General features: G+C 44.7%; 2 protein-coding genes across 2 annotated transcripts in view; both read right to left on the reverse strand.

Moving 5' to 3' along the window:
• Positions 1-4,018, reverse strand: part of TTC4 (tetratricopeptide repeat domain 4) — a 34,749-nt gene extending 30,731 nt beyond the window's left edge. Inside the window, exon 1 of the mRNA XM_056532187.1 lies at positions 3,998-4,018. The gene's annotated coding sequence lies outside the window, so the exon portion shown is untranslated. The remainder of the gene's footprint in view (positions 1-3,997) is intronic.
• Positions 4,019-11,656: 7,638 nt separating this feature from the next.
• The window catches only part of TTC22 (tetratricopeptide repeat domain 22), a 39,879-nt gene continuing 31,928 nt past the window's right edge, over positions 11,657-19,607 (reverse strand). Inside the window, exons 6-8 of the mRNA XM_056532183.1 lie at positions 18,106-18,267; positions 15,061-15,213; positions 11,657-12,725 (exon numbers count right to left, since the gene is read on the reverse strand). Coding sequence (XP_056388158.1) covers positions 12,189-12,725; positions 15,061-15,213; positions 18,106-18,267 — 852 coding nt within the window. The 3' untranslated portion in view covers positions 11,657-12,188. The remainder of the gene's footprint in view (positions 12,726-15,060; positions 15,214-18,105; positions 18,268-19,607) is intronic.

Below are 19,607 nucleotides of genomic sequence, written 5' to 3' on the forward strand. Positions count from 1 at the left end.
GGGGCGGAGCGTGACATCACACGGGCGGTGAAGCCGTAACATCGCGATACTCCGGTCCCGTGATCGTGATTCATCAGACCGCAATGTTTGCTCCGGAGGCTGATTAAAGCGGGGTGTTGCATGAAAGAATGTGGGGGTCCCCAGCGGTCAGACATCTTATCCCCTATCCTTTGGATAGGGGATAAGATGTCTTAGGGCCGAAGTACCCCTTTTAAATATACTGTGTCTGGTTGGGAGAAACACATATACTGCACCACACGGTGATAGTAAAACTGACTGATGAAGTTCCCTATGAGTTTCCATCAATCAGAGAGTGGCGCCATTTTTATAAACTTCATAGAAAAATCCCTCAGGTAACATCATGCAGAATATGAGGGTAAAAAGCCTTTATGGATTTCAGCCAATCAGAGCGCAGCACTGCTCAAATAAAACTCCCAGGAGGAGATAGTGTGTCACATGTGTGATGTCATAATCCACCAGAGGGCAGCACTGAGCATGAATAGCTGTGCACGGCTGCGCCAGATCATTCTTCATCACTGGAGGTGTAGAGAAGACCCAGAGCCAGGAGCAGCATCCAAGGGGGACCTGCATCTGTATTGTAGTTCCCTGTAAAGCAGTGTTTCCCAACCTAGTGTGCCTCCAGGAGTTGTAGCTTTGCAACAGCTGGAGGCACACTGGTTGGGAAAACTTCTATAAAGGATAATAAGTATATCATAGAATGTTGCAAAATCGTGTAAAGCCTTTTTTACAGACTCTCATTACCTCTTTTACAGGAAGAAGAACTACAATGTAGGATCCCAATAAACTAGACACACATAACAGGTAAGTGTAACATTGGGGTGGCAAAAGGGTTTCAGGGAAGATCAGTGTAAATCTATTCTAATAGGTCTTTGTTGCAGTTTCTTGTGCTTGTAAAAGTCATGTGCATTCCTAAAATTAACATGTTAATAATTTTTCTTTTGTTCTTATCACTTAGATCAGCGGTCTTCAAACCGTGGCCCTCCAGATGTTGCAAAAATACAACTCCCAGCATGCCCGGACAGCCAACGGCTGTCCGGGCATGCTGGGAATTGTAGTTTTGCAACATCTGGTGGGCCACAGTTTGAAGACCACTGACTTAGATGTTCTACAGAGAAGATGAAGACACAGCCCTGCACCCCCCACCCCCCCCCCCCCCCCATACACTCATTTGCATCATTTTATAGAGGTAACCTCCTTTAGTATGCCCAGAGGCTGGGTTCACACCACGTTTTGTTAAATACGGCTGTGAGGAGGGGGGGCGGGGCTTAATCGCGGCGCCCGCACTCAGCCGTATTCGGGAACCGTATTTAATGTATGTCTATGAGCCGACCGGAGTGAACCGCAGCCTCCGGTCGGCTTCGTTTTCGGCCATATGTGGTTTCCCGACAGCAGGCAAAAACGTGGTCGACCACGTTTTTGCCTGCGGTCGGGAAACCGCATACGGCCGAAAAAGCAGCCAACCGAAGGCCCCGCCCCCTCCGATTAAGCCCCACCCCCTCCTCCCAGCCATATACGGGGGCCGTATTTAACAAAACGTGGTGTGAACCCAGCCTAATACAGTAGCTATGGATTCCCTACAGGTTTCCTCCCCTCTGGAGGTTTTTCCTGTCCTGCGTGTTACTGTACGCTCTTTGTGAGTGATAGGAGGTTACTACACATACACACACACATAATTATAATATACTTCTCTTTTTTTTTTTTTTTACCATTCATTTATTTGTCTGAGTCATTTATTATATTTCTGTGTGTAAAAATAGTGTTATCAAAATGTGGATGACATGAGATTTGTTTAACCGCTTAAGGACATGCGCCATAAATGTACGGCTTAGCGCACATCGTTGTACATTTACGGGACCACCATGTAACAAGACATGGTGATCGGGCCAGGATGGCTGCTGTTATCTAACGGCAGCCATCCTGGCATAGCCTCCCCCTAATGGCAATCACCGTGACTGGCCAGTCAATTCTGATTGGCGAATCACAGCATTTCTGGGCCAATCCTGTGACTCTCCTGTGACCTGGAAGATGAGAGTGGTTTGTGCTGTCTGAGACGCACCAATGACCCTTGAGTTCATGAAGTGAGGCAGCACTGATGCCACCTCCCGAACTCTGATTGGTATGTCGGGATCATGGCATTCGCTCTGCCTGCCCCATCCCGGTCTGGACGGGGAGCAGAGCGGGTACTCTGTATCTGCCGGAGGTCAGATTCAGTGATTGGCGGGTAGGGAAAGAGGACGATAGGCAGGGAGAGGTTAGTTTTAGAGGGAAAAAAATAATAATTTACGTTTAGTTGTTGCACAACTACAACTCCCAGTATGCACGGACAGCCAAAGGGCATGCTGGCAGTTGTAGTTTTGCAACAGCTGTAGGCACACAACTATAACTCCCAGCATAAACAGACACCCAGCATGCCCTTTGGCTGTCCGTGCTTAACCAATGTGCCTCCACCTATTGCAAAACAACAAATCCAAGCATGTACAGACAGCATGCTGGAAGTTGTAGTCCCCCACTTTTTGGTCCTTTTTTTGGGTGTTTTTTGTCCACCGTACCCCTTTAGTTGCTGATCAGTGATTTATCACCATTTTTGCCTCCAACACCAAGTCCGCCAGTGAGGAAGAAGTGGAAGACCTCACTTTTTTTCTCTTCCTCCCCCTCATCATCAAGCAGTGATGAGCCCCCTAGAAGGCGATGCAGCAGGGCACTGCCAGTAAAAGGAAAAAAAATCTGTAACGCAATTTCTCCTGAGTATGAAAATACTCCATATATAGACATAAAGTGCTCTGCAGGCGGACAACATGGCTCAGGAGTGAGAAAGCACCCTGTACATTTGAGGCCTAAATTGGTGATTTGCTTTGGAATGGCTGATAGTTACATAGTTCTTAAGGTTAAAAAAAAGATCAGAGTCCAACAACCTATAACTTTATTTTGTCCCTACTGTGTTGATCCACAAGAAGGCAAAAAACCCTTAACCCATTCCAAGGTAAAAAAAAAATCCTTCCCAACTCAGAATAAATCCCTGGATCCATGTTCTATCCACATAAATCTTTAATCTGTGGTAACGGGGTGTGATGAGGGCAGATGTTGTTACCCGAGGGGCAGATGGCATTAACCCCTTTTATTTGTAACGCCAGGGCGTGGTTTATCCTCAATACCACCCGAAGGTATACCGCTAAATCCTGGGCTAGGCACGGGGGCATTAATGACTCTGATGCCAAGTTGCAGATAACGGTAGCTTTACTGAGGGTAGACAGATGGTAAAGTCTTTACAGTTCAGACCAGGGACGCAGAGACCTTAAGGGCTTGCTGGGATTTGTAGTAGGACTGAACAATTGAATGCAGACCACGCTGACTTGACAGATGACAGGGACTGACTTGACTCATAAAGCTGTGACTTTATCTTACTTGAATTGATGGTGGCTGCAGGACTTGACTTTGAGGTCTCCAACACTCAGGACACACACACTAGACGAATGCACTAGAGCTCAGCAGAAGAGAGAGAGAAGCTCCACCCAGGGGTTATATTGGGGAGACTAGCAGGGAGCCCATAGGTCACCCCTGGGATCACCTGGTCCCTGATACCTCCTGGGTAACAATCACATGACATATCACATGGTATAACTCTTAAAGCAACATTACATTTTATAATACATTACAATGCAGAATATATGTACAGGGGGAAACAAGTACAAGGGAGCCCAGGGGACACAGAAGGGAGGCTGCCAGACAGGCAGCAAGGAAACGGGGTAACACCTCCCGTACTGGGCCACCAATATATCCATAACCTGTAATGTTATTGTGGTGACCCAGTACAGAGTCATGTATTCTTCTGTACTTCTGCCCATCCTGTCTGGCAGACCCAGCTCAATGTCCGCCATGGGTCCCCTCTCCCTAGAACTCTCTTTATTGCATTAAGGAATGTATTATTAATGTATTGTTCCATAAGAGTTAATATAATGTCTTTTATATGCACTGTTACCTTAAGTCTGTGTTACTAAGGACCTTTGTTGTCAAGGGGAGGATGCAAGGTGAACAGGTGGCTTGTTGGTGACCAATGGGATCTCTCTAAACTGTCTCCCTTATATGGGGAGGTCAGGGTTCAGCTAGCCAGTGGAGTTGAGTGGAAAGTCCAGTGCATGCTGAGGTACAGTGAAGTGAAGAGCTGAGGAGTTTGTCTGTGTGATCCAGAAGGAGGCCTGAGGCCTAGTCCTGCAACCACGCTTCTACTGCAAGTTAACCCCTGCACCTGTAATGAAAGTCAAAGCTGCAAGGTCGGAACTAAACCAGCGGGGAAACTACAGAAGTCCAAGTCCAGTCAAGACAGTCAAGTCTGTCAATTACTTAATCCAAGTGTGGCTGCCTCAGTCAAGTCAATTACAACTACAAGTCCCAGCAAGCCGATAAGCTTCCCTAAGTTCACCCTGCAACTCCTCGGTGCTGAACTGAGCTGTATAGACTATAGCACCTTGTCTGCCTCAGTAAAGAGATATTGATCTGTAACCTTCCGTCAGAGTGATTATTTCCCCCGTGCCTGGCCCAGAAATAAATTGGCTATACCTCGGGTGGTGAGATAGGTAAACCACGCCCTGGCATCACGTTCACAAAGGGTTAATAACATCTGTCCTTCCATACCCATCACCACATTATTACTCTCCAGAAATGCATCCAGGCCCCTTTTTAATTCTTTTACAGAGTTCATCATGACCACCTCCTCTGGCAGAGAATTCCACATTCCAATTATCACTGCTCTTACAGTAAAGAACCCCCATCTGTGCTGGTGTAGAAACCTTCTATCCTCTAGTCGTAGAGGATGCCACATTGTTATAGATACAGTCCTGGGTATAAATAGATCTCTGTACTGTTCCCTGATATATTTATACACACTATAGCTATTAAGTTACTACTCAACCGTTTTTTTTTCTATACTAAATAACCCTTATTCTGATAATCTTTCTGGGTACTGTAGTCCTCCCATTCCCCGTATTACTCTGGTTGCCAGTCTTTGAACCCTCTCCAGCTCCACTATATCTTTCTTGTACACTGGTGCCCAGAACTGTACATAGTATTCTATGTGTGGTCTGACTAGTGATTTGTAGAGCGGTAGAATTATTTCCTTGTTGTGGGTATCTATACTCCTTTTGATGCACCCCATGATTTTATTTGCTCTGGCAGCAGCTGCAGTTGGTCGCTACAGGTAAATTTACTGTTAACTAAAACTTCTTAGTCCTTTTTTTCCATTTCATTCGTCCCAAGTGTTCTCCCATTTAATACATTTTTCTTCCCCATGTGCATAACCTTGTCAGTATTGAACCTCCTCTCCCACTTCCCAGCCCAAGCCTCCAACCCATTCAGGTCTGTAACAGTGCTTTGTCCTCTATTATGTTATCTACTATCAAACAAAACCCTGTAACTGGCTCTCACCTCTTAATTGCACCAAGACACTTCAGCACAGATGGACCAGGAGTGTAGACTGGATGAATGATGAATGAATAGCAAAAAAGAGGAAAATATCCAGCTCGAAGGTCTTGATAAAACTTGACATTTATTAAGAAATCCATTAAAAACAGTTGTCTACTAATACGCAGGTACAAGAACACTGCAAAACTGCACTGTGTGAACAATGTACTAAGAACAGACACAGAATGGCGTATTACAGTGGGATATATACACACATACAGTGGGGCAAAAGAGTATTTAGTTAGCCACCAATTGTACAAGTTCTGAGAGAGGCCTGTACTTTTCATCATAGGTATACCTAAACTATGAGCTACAAAATGAGAAAAAAAATTCCATAAAATCAAATTTTTTAGAGAATTTATTTGACGAAATATTTATTTTCCACCATAATATGCAATAACAAAAGTTCATCTCAATACTTTGTTATATACCTTTTGATGGCAATGACAGAGGTCAAACATTATCTGTAAGTCTTCGCAAGGTTTTCACACGCTGTTGCTGTTTTTTTTGGCCCATTCCTCTATGCAGATTTCCTCTAGAGCAGTGATGTTTTGGGGCTGTCGCTGTGCAACATGGACTTTCAACTCCCTCCAAAGGTTTTCTGTGGGGTTGAGAGCTGGAGACTGGCTAGGCCACTCCAGAACCTTGAAATGCTTCTTACGAAGCCACTCCATCGTTGCCAGAGTGGTGTGTTTGGGATCATTGTCATGCTGAAAGACCCAGCCATGTTTCATTTTCAATTCTCTTGCTGATGGATGGAGGTTTTCACTTAAAATCTTACGATACATGGCTTCATTCATTCTTTCCTTTACACGGATCAGTCGTCCTTGACCCTTTGCTGAAAAACAGCCCCAAAGCATGATGTTTCCACCCCCATGCTTCACAGTAGATATGGTGTTCTTTGGATGCAACTCAGCATTCTTTCTCCTCCAAACATGACGAGTTGAGTTTTTGCCAAAAAGTTCTACTTTGCTTTCATCTAACCACATGAGATTCTCCCAATCCTCTTTTGGATCATCCAAATGCTCTCTAGCAAACTTCAGATGGGCTAGAACATGTACTGGCTTAAGCAGGGGGACACGTCTGGTACTGCATGATGTGAGTCCCTGGTGGCGTAGTGTGTTACTGATGGTAGACTTTGTTACTTTGGTCCCAGCTCTCTGCAGATCATTACTTCTATTAAAAAATCTTAATCCTTCCAATAATTATCAGCTGTTGAGTTGTTCTTTTCTGTCTGACAACAGTGCTCTCTGCTGACATCTCTGCTTGTCATGGGAACTGCATAGAGTAGAAGAGGTTTGCTATGGGGATTTGCTTCTACTCTGGACAGTTCCCGAGACAGATGTCATAAGAGAGCATTTAGACAGAAAAGAACAACTCAACTTCGTCGGCTCATAAGTACTGAAAGGATTAAAGGGGTTATCCATTATAAGGTGATTTTAGTACGTACCTGGAAGGCAATAATGGACGTGCTTAGGAAGGATCTGCGCTTGTCTTGGGGCTAAATGGCTATGTCATGAGATTACCATAACACTGTGGCTAGCTTTTTGTGAACTGGTATTTCCTGTTTGACTTTGCTTTTTTTGACTACAAATCCCACAATTCCATTTTCCTCCCTCTCACACATCAGCCACCCACCCATTGAAACATAAATGAGCTGCATCCATTCAATGACCTGTGGTTTTCAATCTGGGTGCATACAGCTGTTGCATTAGTTGCAGATTGATATCTCTCTCCCACCAAGCGATCGCTCCACCCATTGAAGCAGACAGGCTCCCTGTCATCAGCTGACTAGTGAGTCAGGTCTTGGCCGCATTGCAAGCTCGGAAAAATCTGAGACAACAGTCATTTTGTATGCTGTTAAAAATAAATATTGGGGTGAAAATCACAGAAGAATTGTGAGAAAACATGAACTACACTAACTTTACAGCCCCTGTAGCATAGTCAAATAAAAGAAATTCCTTTAAGATTTTTTTAATAGAAGTAATTTACAAATCTGTTTAACTTTCTGGAGCCAGTTGATATTTATATATATATATATATATATATATATATATATATATATATATATATATATATATATATATATATATATACCGTATATACTCGAGTATAAGCCGACCCGAGTATAAGCCGAGACCCCTAATTTTAACCCAAAATCCCAGGAAAAGTTATTGACTCGAGTATAAGCCTAGGGTGGGAAATACCTCATCCCCCCCTGTCATCATCCAGACCCGTCATTAACATCCTCATCATCCCCTTGTCATCATCCCACACATCCCCCCTTCATCATCCCCTTGTCATCATCCCACACATCCCCTTATCCCACACATCCCCCCTTCATCATCCCCTTGTCATCATCCCACACATCCCCTTATCCCACACATCCCCCCTTCATCATCCCCTTGTCATCATCCCACACATCCCCCCTTCATCATCCCCTTGTCATCATCCCACACATCCCCTTATCATCCCACACATCCCCCCTTCATCATCCCCTTGTAATCATCCCACACCCCCCCCCTTCATCATCCCCACCCCCCTTCATCATCCCCACACCCCCCCCCCCCCCCCTTCATCATCCTCTTCTCATCATTCGCCCTCAGTGGTCTTCAACATGCGGACCTCCAGAGGTTTCAAAACTACAACTCCCAGCAAGCCCGGGCAGCCATCGGCTGTCCGGGCTTGCTGGGAGTTGTAGTTTTGAAACCTCCGGAGGTCCGCAGGTTGAAGACCACTGCGGCCTTCAACATGCGGACCTCCAGAGGTTTCAAAACTACAACTCCCAGCAAGCCCGGGCAGCCATCGGCTGTCCGGGCTTGCTGGGAGTTGTAGTTTTGAAACCTCCGGAGGTCCGCAGGTTGAAGACCACTGCGGCCTTCAACATCATCCAGCCCCCTCTCACCCCCTTTAGTTCTGAGTACTCACCTCCGCTCGGCGCTGGTCCGGTCCTGCAGGGCTGTCCGGTAAGGAGGTGGTCCGGTGAGGAGGTGGTCCGGGCTGCTATCTTCACCGGGGGCGCCTCTTCTCCGCGCTTCCGGCCCGGAATAGAGCCGTTGCCTTGACAGCGACGTATCTGCGTCGCTGTCAAGGCAACGTGACTATTCTGAGGCCGGGCCGGAAGCGCTTAGAAGAGGCCTCCCCGGTGAAGATAGCAGCCCGGACCACCTCCTCACCGGACCACCTCCTTACCGGACAGCCCTGCAGGACCGGACCAGCGCCGAGCGGAGGTGAGTACTCAGAACTAAAGGGGGTGAGAGGGGGCTGGATGATGTTGAAGGCCGCAGTGGTCTTCAACCTGCGGACCTCCGGAGGTTTCAAAACTACAACTCCCAGCAAGCCCGGACAGCCGATGGCTGCCCGGGCTTGCTGGGAGTTGTAGTTTTGAAACCTCTGGAGGTCCGCATGTTGAAGACCACTGCGGGTGGGGGAGTTCACTCGAGTATAAGCCGAGGGGGGTGTTTTCAGCACGAAAAATCGTGCTGAAAAACTCGGCCTATACTCGAGTATATACGGTATATATTTTTTTTTTTTTTTTTTTTTTTTCTTGGATAACCCCTTTAAAGAAGAAATCCAGAAATCTTGCTCGTTTGTAGGTGACCAAATACTTACCGTATTTTCCACCATAATTTGCAAATAAATTCTTTAAAAATCAGACATTGTGATTTTATGATTTTTTTTTCTCATGTCTCTGATAGTTGAGGTATACCTATGATGAACATTACAGGCCTCTCTCATCTTTTTAAGTGGGAGAACTTGCACAACTGGTGGCTGACTAAATACTTTTTTGTCAACTGTGTGTGTTTGTGTGTATATATATACATACACAGAGGGGCAAAAAAGTATCTTGCACTTAAAGGAGATATGCAGTGCACAATTGCTTTTCCCATACAGCAGAAACAAAATTTACATAACTTTCCAATATACTTGTGTTTTCTCTCTTTCACAGTTCATTAGTAATTCATTCCTGAGCTGTGTACAGGAAGCTCAGTAGTTCTTCTAGCTAGTGTGACTTTCAAGCCCATAGAGCTGCATTAGGCAGCCATATTAGGCTCAGAACGTCACTATTGCCCACAATGCAACAGGAGGGTTTTCTCCCTGCTCCAGCCTGACGATCCACCCCTTATGAATATTCATTATGTCATTATACGGCCATCCCTGATAGGCTGAGTTTTGCAGCCTCCCGAATGGTGTCCTGGCATGCTGGGAGTTGTAGTTTTGCTCACTCTATTATAGCATGCAGAGTGGTCTCCAATATATGTGTCCTCAGTGGTGGCAAAACTACAACTCATTTGCCAGAGAACACCAAGATTGTCAAATTCGCCACTGGTGCCCTGTGCTCTTCACAGATGAAAGCAGGTTCACACTGAGCATATGTGACAGAGTCTGGAGACGCAGCGGATAACGTTCTGCTGCCTGCAACATCCTCCAGCATGACTGGTTTGGCAGTGGGTCAGTAATGGTGTGGGGTGGGATTTTTTTGGGTGGCCGCACAGCCTTCCATATGCTTGCCAGAGGTAGCCTGACTGCCATTAGGTACTGAGATGAGATCCTCAGACCCTTTGTGAGACCATATCCTGGTGGGGTTGGCCCTGGGTTCCTACTAATGCAAGACAATGCTAGAACTCATGTGGCTGGAGTGTGTCTGCAGTTCCTGCAAGAGGAAGGGATTGATGCTATGGACTGGGCTGCTCGTTCCCCAGACCTGAGTCCGATTGAACACATCTGGGACATCATGTCTCGCTCCATCCACCAACACCACGTTGCACCACAGACTGTCCAGGAGTTGGCGGATGCTTTAGTCCAGGTCTGAGAGGACATCCCTCAGGAGACCATCCACCACCTCATCAGGATCATGCCCAGGCGTTGTAGGGAGGTCATTCGGGCACGTGGAGGCCACACACACTACTGAGCCTCATTGTGACTTGTTTTAAGGACATTACATAAAGTTGGATCAGCCTGTAGTGGGGTTTTCCACTTTGATTTTGAGTGTGACTCCATATCCAGACCTCCATGGGTTGATAAATTTGATTTCCCTTGATAATTTTTATGTGATTTTGTTGTCAGCACATTCAACTATGTAAAGACGAAAGTATTTCATACGATTAGTTCATTCATTCAGATCTAGGATGTGTTATCTTAGTGTTCCCTTTATTTTTTTGAGGAGTGTATTATATCAGAAGAATGACTGTAACAAAATCACTGGTTGTGGCTTTTTACTATATCCTATATATTTACCTGTATGTTTTGTCAGTAAAGTTGGCTCCGATGGCTCCATACCGAGCAGTAGGCGCTCCATGTGCCACCATAATTCTGTTGTTTTACACTCAATGTTTACATCTACTGATAATAGTGCCTGAATTACAGTTTTATGCGTATACTCCACAGTGAGATCAATTGTCTACAGTGTTATTATCGTTGATCTTTTTGTGTATTATTGGACATTAATTGTTTCATTCATTCCAAAACTAAAGAATTCAAGTGACAAGTGCCATGATAAACAATCCATAAAGCACGTTTCCACCCAAAACATAAAAAGACCATATATATCAGTAAAATTAGAAGTTAGAGCAGCATCTTAAGTTTCTTAAGCTGTGGCCATTTCTAGTAAAGTGACAGGAAGTGCAGCCATATTTGTAGTGAACTTTGATTCTTTGAAAGTCTATAATACTACTAGAATTCAACTATTGCAGCGACCATTTTCATTAAGCTATGCAATAACAGAAAAACAGTGTTCGGCACAATGGGGATAAGCAAGCGTGCATTCTATTTTGTTGCCCCTTCGGGTATATAACTTCAGGCTTCCGCAGCGTGCATTAAACAAAGCTCTTCCGCGGTGCTCGGCTCTGAGACCAATATATGCTTACAGTCCCAACAGTAACACAGAAAGTAAAGCAGCACTCATCGGGTCTGTAGCAAAACTTTAATTCTTTAGTGCAGTGTCACATAAAAACAGGGGGACGACAAGGCTGGGGAATCTGATCCTTTGAACCCTTGTGATCTCCTAAACGGGCCTTGGCGCTCGGTGAGAAGAGAGTTCTGTAGGTGGCGCGTGCTACATTCATTTCTATAATAGTGCCAAAAAGACCCAAGTACAGCACTCGGATCATCGGTGCTCCCTTAGAAATAAAAGGAGTGCTTAGTGTCTACCGGTAGACGACACAGGCTCCTCACTGAGTCAGGGTCCTGTCCTGGAGTCCCCCTGTCCGACCACTGGGAACCCCTGCGATCAGCTACTTATACCCTATCCTGTCCATAGGGGATAATTTAACTTTTGCTGGAGTAGTCATTTAAGCTGAGCATTCATGTTGTCCCAATGGAGAGAGTACCGATAGGTCGCTGCTGGACTCCTCTGGTGGTAACATATCTTTCCCAGAACAAAAGGATCAGGGCAGTTGAAAATCCAACATGTGTTGGTGCGTCCCGCCAAAATGTCAGGTGATTTTTGGCAGGTGCTTTCATTCCTATTCCCAACACATGTATGCTTAGTGAATCATAGTGTGCAGATGTTGCCAGGGGTGGGGGAGGGAGACACAGGGCTCTGCCACATGGTGTATGGTCAACTTTAGGTATTAACCTTAGGATGTTTTGGAGACTTGACACAATGTTAATGTGGGGAGACACAACAAATCCCATATAGATGTAGATGGCGATAACTACTCCGTCGATAATATTCAGTCTTTCTCTGCATTGTAGTGGGAATAAAGCCACGATTAGAAGGAAGAAGAGCGGCTGTTCAGTTTCGGTCGAAGTTTCCGACCATTTACCATTACAGATTGAAGCAAAAGCCGTACCAAGTCCATCTTACCGGCCATGATCATTGCCTTGGAGAGCTTGACAATCTCCATGGTGTTATTTCTGCATACAGTCTGCAGCTCTTGACTTACACTCTCTACGTCATATTTCTCCTGAGCTTCTTTTACCCAGAATTCCACCTCCCGGACCAAGGTCTCGGCGTCGATCTTAGTTTGACTATAGAGGCTTAGTAATATTTCTATTAAATGTCTGAAGGTCTCTGTGGCCAGGGAGCCTTTGCTCTGCAGATTCATGGCTTTCTTGAAACACTCCATTGCATTCATTTCTTCGCCTTTAACTCGCAGGCATTTTCCCTTCAGTAGCTGCAGTTCAGGCAGGGTATTGGCCAGATCATACTCTGTGGCTTTTGCAATGCAAACTAATGCCTGATTTATGGAATCTTCATCTGTTAACATCAGCTCCTGCACGGCATCCACACCCATGTAATAGCAGACCTCGAATGAAGATAAACAGGAGTTGTCAGAACAATGCTTGGTAGTATAAAGCTTTAGGGGACAGTCATGTGGGCCAGCAGAGGTGCAGCAGAAAGCTGCAAGACTACTGCATCATAAACACTGCTAAAGATATGTCCAAAAACTAGAAAAAAATGGGCAGCACTCACCATAGGAACATGGAAAAGCTTCTATATTCAGTGCCCTCTTTACGCATGGTGCAAAATTGTATTACACTGGACAGGTACACGGCATGTCAGGGTTAAAGGGGTATTCCGGCCTTAAACATCATATCCCCTATCCTTTGGATAGGGGATAAGATGTATGATCGCAGGGGTCCCGCCGCTGGGAGCCCCGCAAGCGGGGGTCCCAGCGGCGGGACCCCTGTGATCATACATCTTATCCCCTTTCCTTTGGCCAGAATACCCATTGGGTTACAGCTGTTGCACGTGCATGCAATGTAACCCATTTACTCTGTCACGCCGTGTACCTGTCTGTTTTAATACAATTTTATGTTGTGAAGATTGCATCGAATAAAGAAGCTTTTTCACGTTCCTATGACGAGTGCTGCCCATTTTTTTTGTACTTTCGCACATTTATTTATTATATGGGGTTGAGCAGCACAGAAGAGGCGATACTGTGTATTTGGATACAGTGATATGTGTCTTATGAGCCGGGTAATTTTCTAATGTTGGCTAGTGGGGTTAAAGTGCCGACCGCTGTGACTTTTTGTCTACTGCTAGAGATTTACAGAAGTATTTGCTGCTCGGTTGTCATGTGGGTAGATCTTAAAGGGGTACTCCATCCAAAGGATAGGCGATAAGATGCCTGATCGCAGGGGTCTTGTCACTATGGACCCTAGCGATCTCGACTGCGGCACCCCAGACATCCAGTGCACGGAGCAAACTTTGGTCAATGCCAGATAACTGACAACGCGAGGCAGAGGCTCGCAACATCACGGCCAAGCCCTGCTCGGGACCTCACGGCCACGCCCCTCAATGCAGGTCTATGGGAGGGTGTGCGTGATGCCTATTACGCCCCCTCCCATAAATTTACATTGAGGGGGCGTGGCCATGACATCATGAGCGGGGCTTGGCCGTGATGTCAAGAGCCTTCGGTGCTGCACCCGGTGCTCTAAACAAACACCGGGTGGAGCAGGGAGATCGCGGGGGTCCCGCCTTCGGATAGGGGATATGTCGTCTAGGGGAGGAGTACCGCTTTAATGCGTACCCGTCAATGAAAAAAAATTGACATGCCCTAGGGACATCTCAAATCAGTTAGGGTCAAAATGTTCAGATCCCAACCAATGATGACAATGAGCAGGGAGAGAAGCGGGCAGCTGTGTGCTTGTCTCCCCACCCTGTGTCTGAGACCTGGACGACAGTCCCATAGTCTTACATTATGAGTCCGTCCAGTTAACGTGACACAGAGCTTGTAGAGAACCCATTAAGCGTACACTTCTCCCGGCTTGTTCCCGTAAACAAGTGATCAAAACTCTGACATGTCTGTCTGACACAAAAGTAAACAAAAGTCCAGTATTTACAGGAAAAGCAATGTTTTGACACGTATTACAAGTATGGGTCAACCCACACTTGTTATACGGGTCGAAATGTTGCTTTTCCTGTATTTGCTTCTGGAATAAACTAAGAGCAGGAGAGCCTTGGATGGAGCAGTAAGTCAGTTAAAGGGGTACTCCCCTGGTAAACTTTTTTTTTTTTTTTTTTTAAATCAAATGGTGCCAGAAAGTTAAATAGATTTGTAAATTACTTCTATTAAAAAATCTTAATACTTCCAGTACTTATCAGCTGCTGTATACTCCACTTGAAGTTATTTTCTTTTTGAATTTCCATTCTGTCTGACCACAGTGCTCTCTGCTGACACATCTGTCCATTTTAGGAACTGTCCGGAGCAGGATAGGTTTGCTAAGGGGATTTGCTCCTACTCTGGACAGCTCCTAAAATGGACAGAGGTGTCAGCAGAGAGCACTGTGGTCAGATAGAAAGGAAATTTAAAAAGAAAAGAACTTCCTCTGGAACATACAGCAGCTGATAAGTACTGGAAGGGATAAGATTTTTAAATAGAAGTTATTTCCAAATTTGTTTAACTTTCTGGCACCAGCTGATTAAAAAAAATAAAAAAAGTTTTCCACCGGAGTACCCCTTTAAGCCCTCAATTATGTCATAGGGCCAATAAGGGGGGAGCTTGGGCTTGAAAAGGTTAGCTGTCACTGGCCTATAAGGCATCCTACACAAGATGGCAGTCTCCTCTAGGAAACATAACTCCTTCTGTCTTTTCTCCATACACATGTTACACATATACAAAGTTTAGCAGTACTCACTTGCCCCATCTCCAGGTATGTTTTCAGGCAGGGGTATATATCTATAATGCTTTCCAGGTCAGATTTTGCATTGGAAAGATGATTTCTGTCTGGCAATCCTCCTAAGCCTAACTTGGCCCGTTCCAAGTCTCGTACATACATCCAAATAAAAATCTAAACAGAAGTAAAAATGTAAATGGTTAAAGAAACAATTCTGCACAGTACAAATGTAGAACAGTAAAGATAAAATCGCAGGATACATAGGCCCAGATTTGGGAAAAAATGAAGGGATTTTGTGGTGTCCCAGTACAGGATATGGTCCTTCTGTCCCATCAGGCAGAGTCCTTGTCTGTCCCCGGGGCTCTCCTGTAGTGTCTCCCCCTGTGTATATATAGGTTTCCCATAAAAAGTGTTTTCACATAATGAGTAAAGGACCTTTATTGTTTGTCACATGATTATATTTGTACCACATGATTATGTTTAAGTCACATGTTTAAGTCATGAGATTGTTACCCAGAGAACCCAGTGACCAGGTGACCTCTCAAGTAACCTATGGGCTCCTTGCACAGCCCCCCTATCATCTATATCATCTCTCTGAGGTCCAGTGCAGTCAAGACGTCTTACAGAGTGTGTCCAGAGCATTGGAGACCTCAAGCCTAAAGTCTGTAGCCACCTGTCAATTGCAAGTAAGCTAAAGTCATTAATTGTCAGTGATCAAGTCAGTCAAGTTAAGTCAAGTCTACTCTCTAGTCACCGTGGTCTGCATTATAGTCAGTCTACCTATTGCAAGTCCCAGCAAGCCTGTGAGGTCTCTCTGTGTCACTGGCCACCACTCTGGGATAATGGCTGTACTGTATAGACTATACCTCCTGTCTAATCTCAGTAAAAGCTATCGTTACCCTTAACCTGGCCTTTATTGCCCCTGCCTGACCTAGTACTAGCAGTACTACCTTCAGGTGGTTATTTAGGAAAACCACGCCCTGGTGTCACAAACACGAAGGGGTTAATACCATCTACCCTTGGGCAACACCATCTGCCCCTTACACCGCAGCTCACACCCCGTGGCACACCACAATTTTGCCTCAACATGGTTACATAGTTCATAAGGTTGAAAAAAGACCAGAGTCCATCAAGTTCAACCTATATCCCTAAGAGTCCCTACTGAGTTGATCCAGAGGAAGGCAAAAAACCCTCATACTAGAGGTAAAAATTCCTTCCCGACTCCAAATATGGCATCAGAATAAATCCCTGGATCAACGTTCTGTCCCTATAAATCTAGAATCCATAACCTATAATGTTATTATTCTCCAAAAATGCATCCAGAACCTTTTGAATTATTTTACAGAGTTCACCATGACCACCTCCTCCGGGAGAGAATTCCACAGTCTCACTGCTCTTACAGTAAAGAACCCTCGTCTGTGCTGGTGTAGAAACCTTCTTTCCTCTAGACGTAGAGGATGCCCTCTTGTTATAGATACAGTCCTGGGTATAAATAGATCATGGGAGAGATCTCTGTACGGTTTCCTGATATATTTATACATAGAAATTTGGTCTCCCCTAAGCCTTCTTTTTTCTAAACTAAATAACCCGAATTCTGATAATCTTTCTGGGTACTGTAGTCCTCCCATTCCCAGTATTACTCTGGTTGCCCGTCTTTGAACCCTCTCCTGCTCCCCTATATCTTTCTTGTACATTGGTGCCCAGTACTGTACACAGTATTCTATGTGTGGTCTGACCAGTACTGTACACAGTATTTTATGTGGGGTCTGACCAGTACTGTACACAGTATTCTATGTGTGGTCTGACCAGTACTGTACACAGTATTCTATGTGTGGTCTGACCAGTACTGTACACAGTATTCTATGTGTGGTCTGACCAGTACTGTACACAGTATTCTATGTGTGGTCTGACCAGTACTGTACACAGTATTCTATGTGTGGTCTGACTAGTGATTTGTACAGTGGTAGAAATATTTCCTTGTCGTGGGCATCTATGCCCCTATTGATGTCCCCCATGATTTTATTTGCCTTGGCTGCAGCTGCCCGACACTGACCACTACAGCTAAGTTTACTGTTATCTAAGACACCATACTGTGATCCATAGGTGCAGGTCCTCCACTCCAACGTAGGTGCACAACTGCACTTGGGGTTGAGCACCTTGTATCACCTTAGACCACGTTACTGTAATTGTTTAAAGTCAGTCATGTATAACGCATCCACATACACATTTATCTGGTGTCAGGATGCCACTGTGGTACTTGTGACCGTCTGCAGGCATCCTCCATTGTATGCAATTTTTGCTGGGGATCGCCCTTAGCAACGGTTCACAAGTGCAGGACCTCCGCCCCAGCAAAGGTGCACAACTGCTCTTGGGGTTGAGTTTTCCTGCTATAACCATGTTCATGCAAATATAAGCCGTTATGTCTTTGCTTAAGGCTTATACTAATGCACCCTTTTATCTTACTGGGTAGCATCGGCTATAAATGAACCAACCAGGGCGGGGCTTGTAGCTTGTCTCCTCCCTCCCATTGTATGTGTGATCAGTCCACACTGGAGGTAACTGAGGAGCAGTCTGCAAGTCGGGCCTAAGGCTGCCGTAATTTGGTTCCTGGTTTTATTTATCTGGCCAGGTAGGTTTTGTGTTAGGTCCCGCACCATTTGAGAAACCTTGGCGTGGTGTGCGGGCTCATGTGTGCGCTTCATGTAAGGATATCAGGATTTCCGTTTTGAGGGTTAGCCATTGTTTACATTAACCACAGTAGTGAAACCATATTGTGATCCATAGGTGCAGGTCCTCCACTCCAACGTAGGTGGGTTGAGCACCTTGTATCACCTTAGACCACGTTACTGTAATTAACTAAGACTCCTAAGTCCTTCTCCACGTCAGTCGTCCCAAGTGTTCTCCCATTTAATACATAATCCCAGTTCAGCTAACGAGATGTGGTAAAGTGAAACCTGAGCTGTGATTGGTTCTTGTGGGAAAATCATTTTTTTTTTCTTTCACACAGCTTGATAAATCTGGGCCATAATTCATATTATTCAATGGTTAGGATATCAGTGTCATTACCTGGGCACGTGTGCAGTAAGCCTGACAGTTCAGTTTGGGGTCTTTAAGAGCGCTAAGTGCCATGTTACAGATTCCAGTAGCCATTTCTTGCTTTCCCAAAAAGTGAAATATTTTGGCCAGACGGTTCAGTATCACAGGGTCGCCTTTTCCTATTTCTATAGCCTGTTTGGGACAAGGTAAGACGCAAGTTATTATCAGCTACATACGGTCTACGAAGGGTTAACATCAAGCTTCTGGTCCCCAAGTCCCCGCCAACCATATGTCATGTTCCTTCTTACATGAGGGGGTCTACGGGTATCTGTGCCCTGATGTAACTGCTGCGCCTGCACCCTTCATACCTATAAATGTCTCCAATAGTCTTTCCCAACCAGGATGATTCCAGCTGTTACAAAACTACAACTTCCAAACTCATTTTGGCATTTGAAGGGTCAACCTCCTGGGCACTTTTGATAGCGGCACTGAGGACTACGACTAAGATTTCTTGATCATAAAAGTTGCATGGCCATCATTGGAAGTGTTTACCCTACTCGCCCCATTCTCTATATCAATGTTTCCCAACCAGGGTGCCTCCAGCTGTTGCAAAACTGTCCGGGCATGCTGGAAGTTGTAGTTTTGCAACAGCTGGAGGCACCCTGGTTGGGAAACACTGCTCTATATGGTACTGTCAGAAGTTATGGGTGCCCAAGACTACTGACAAAACATTGGGCCTCATTTACAAAGGCTTTTCCAAATAGATTTTGTAGGGTATTGTCGTGTGCCAGAATTTCCGACAAAAAATCAAAAACCTACTAACTCCCCACTGTATTCAGAAAACCAGAAAAAAGGGGGCACGTGGTCAATGAAAAGGGAGCGTGTCCCTAACAGTTTTGGAAAATCCCAACAAATTTATTAAAGGGGTATTCCAGGAAAAAACTTTTTATATAATTTATATATATATATATATATATATATATATATATATATATATATATCTCTATCTATCTATCTATCTATCTATCTATCTATCTATCTATCTATCTATATCTATATCTATATCTATATATCTCAACTGGCTCCAGAAAGTTAAACAGATTTGTAAATTACCTCTATTAAAAAATCTTAATCCTTTCAGTACTTATGAGCTTCAGAAGTTAAGGTTGATCTTTTCTGTCTAAGTGCTCTCTGATGACACCTGTCTCGGGAAACGCCCAGTTTAGAAGAGGTTTGCTATGGGGATTTACTTCTAAACTGGGCGTTTCCAGAGACAGGTGTCATCAGAGAGGACTTAGACAGAAAAGAACAACCTTAACTTCTGAAGCTCATAAGTACTGAAAGGATTAAGATTTTTTTAATAGAAGTAATTTACAAATCTGTTTAACTTTCTGGAGCCAGTTGATATATAAAAAAGGTTTTTTTCCTGGATAACCCCTTTAATGTTTTCACATAAAATTTGGTGGATTTGAGCTCTGGCAAACCCAACAGCTCAGAGCAGTGTAAAATAAATAAATAAATAAATAAATAAA

This window comes from Hyla sarda, chromosome 7 (assembly GCF_029499605.1).
Source record: "Hyla sarda isolate aHylSar1 chromosome 7, aHylSar1.hap1, whole genome shotgun sequence".
Lineage (NCBI taxonomy): Eukaryota > Metazoa > Chordata > Amphibia > Anura > Hylidae > Hyla > Hyla sarda.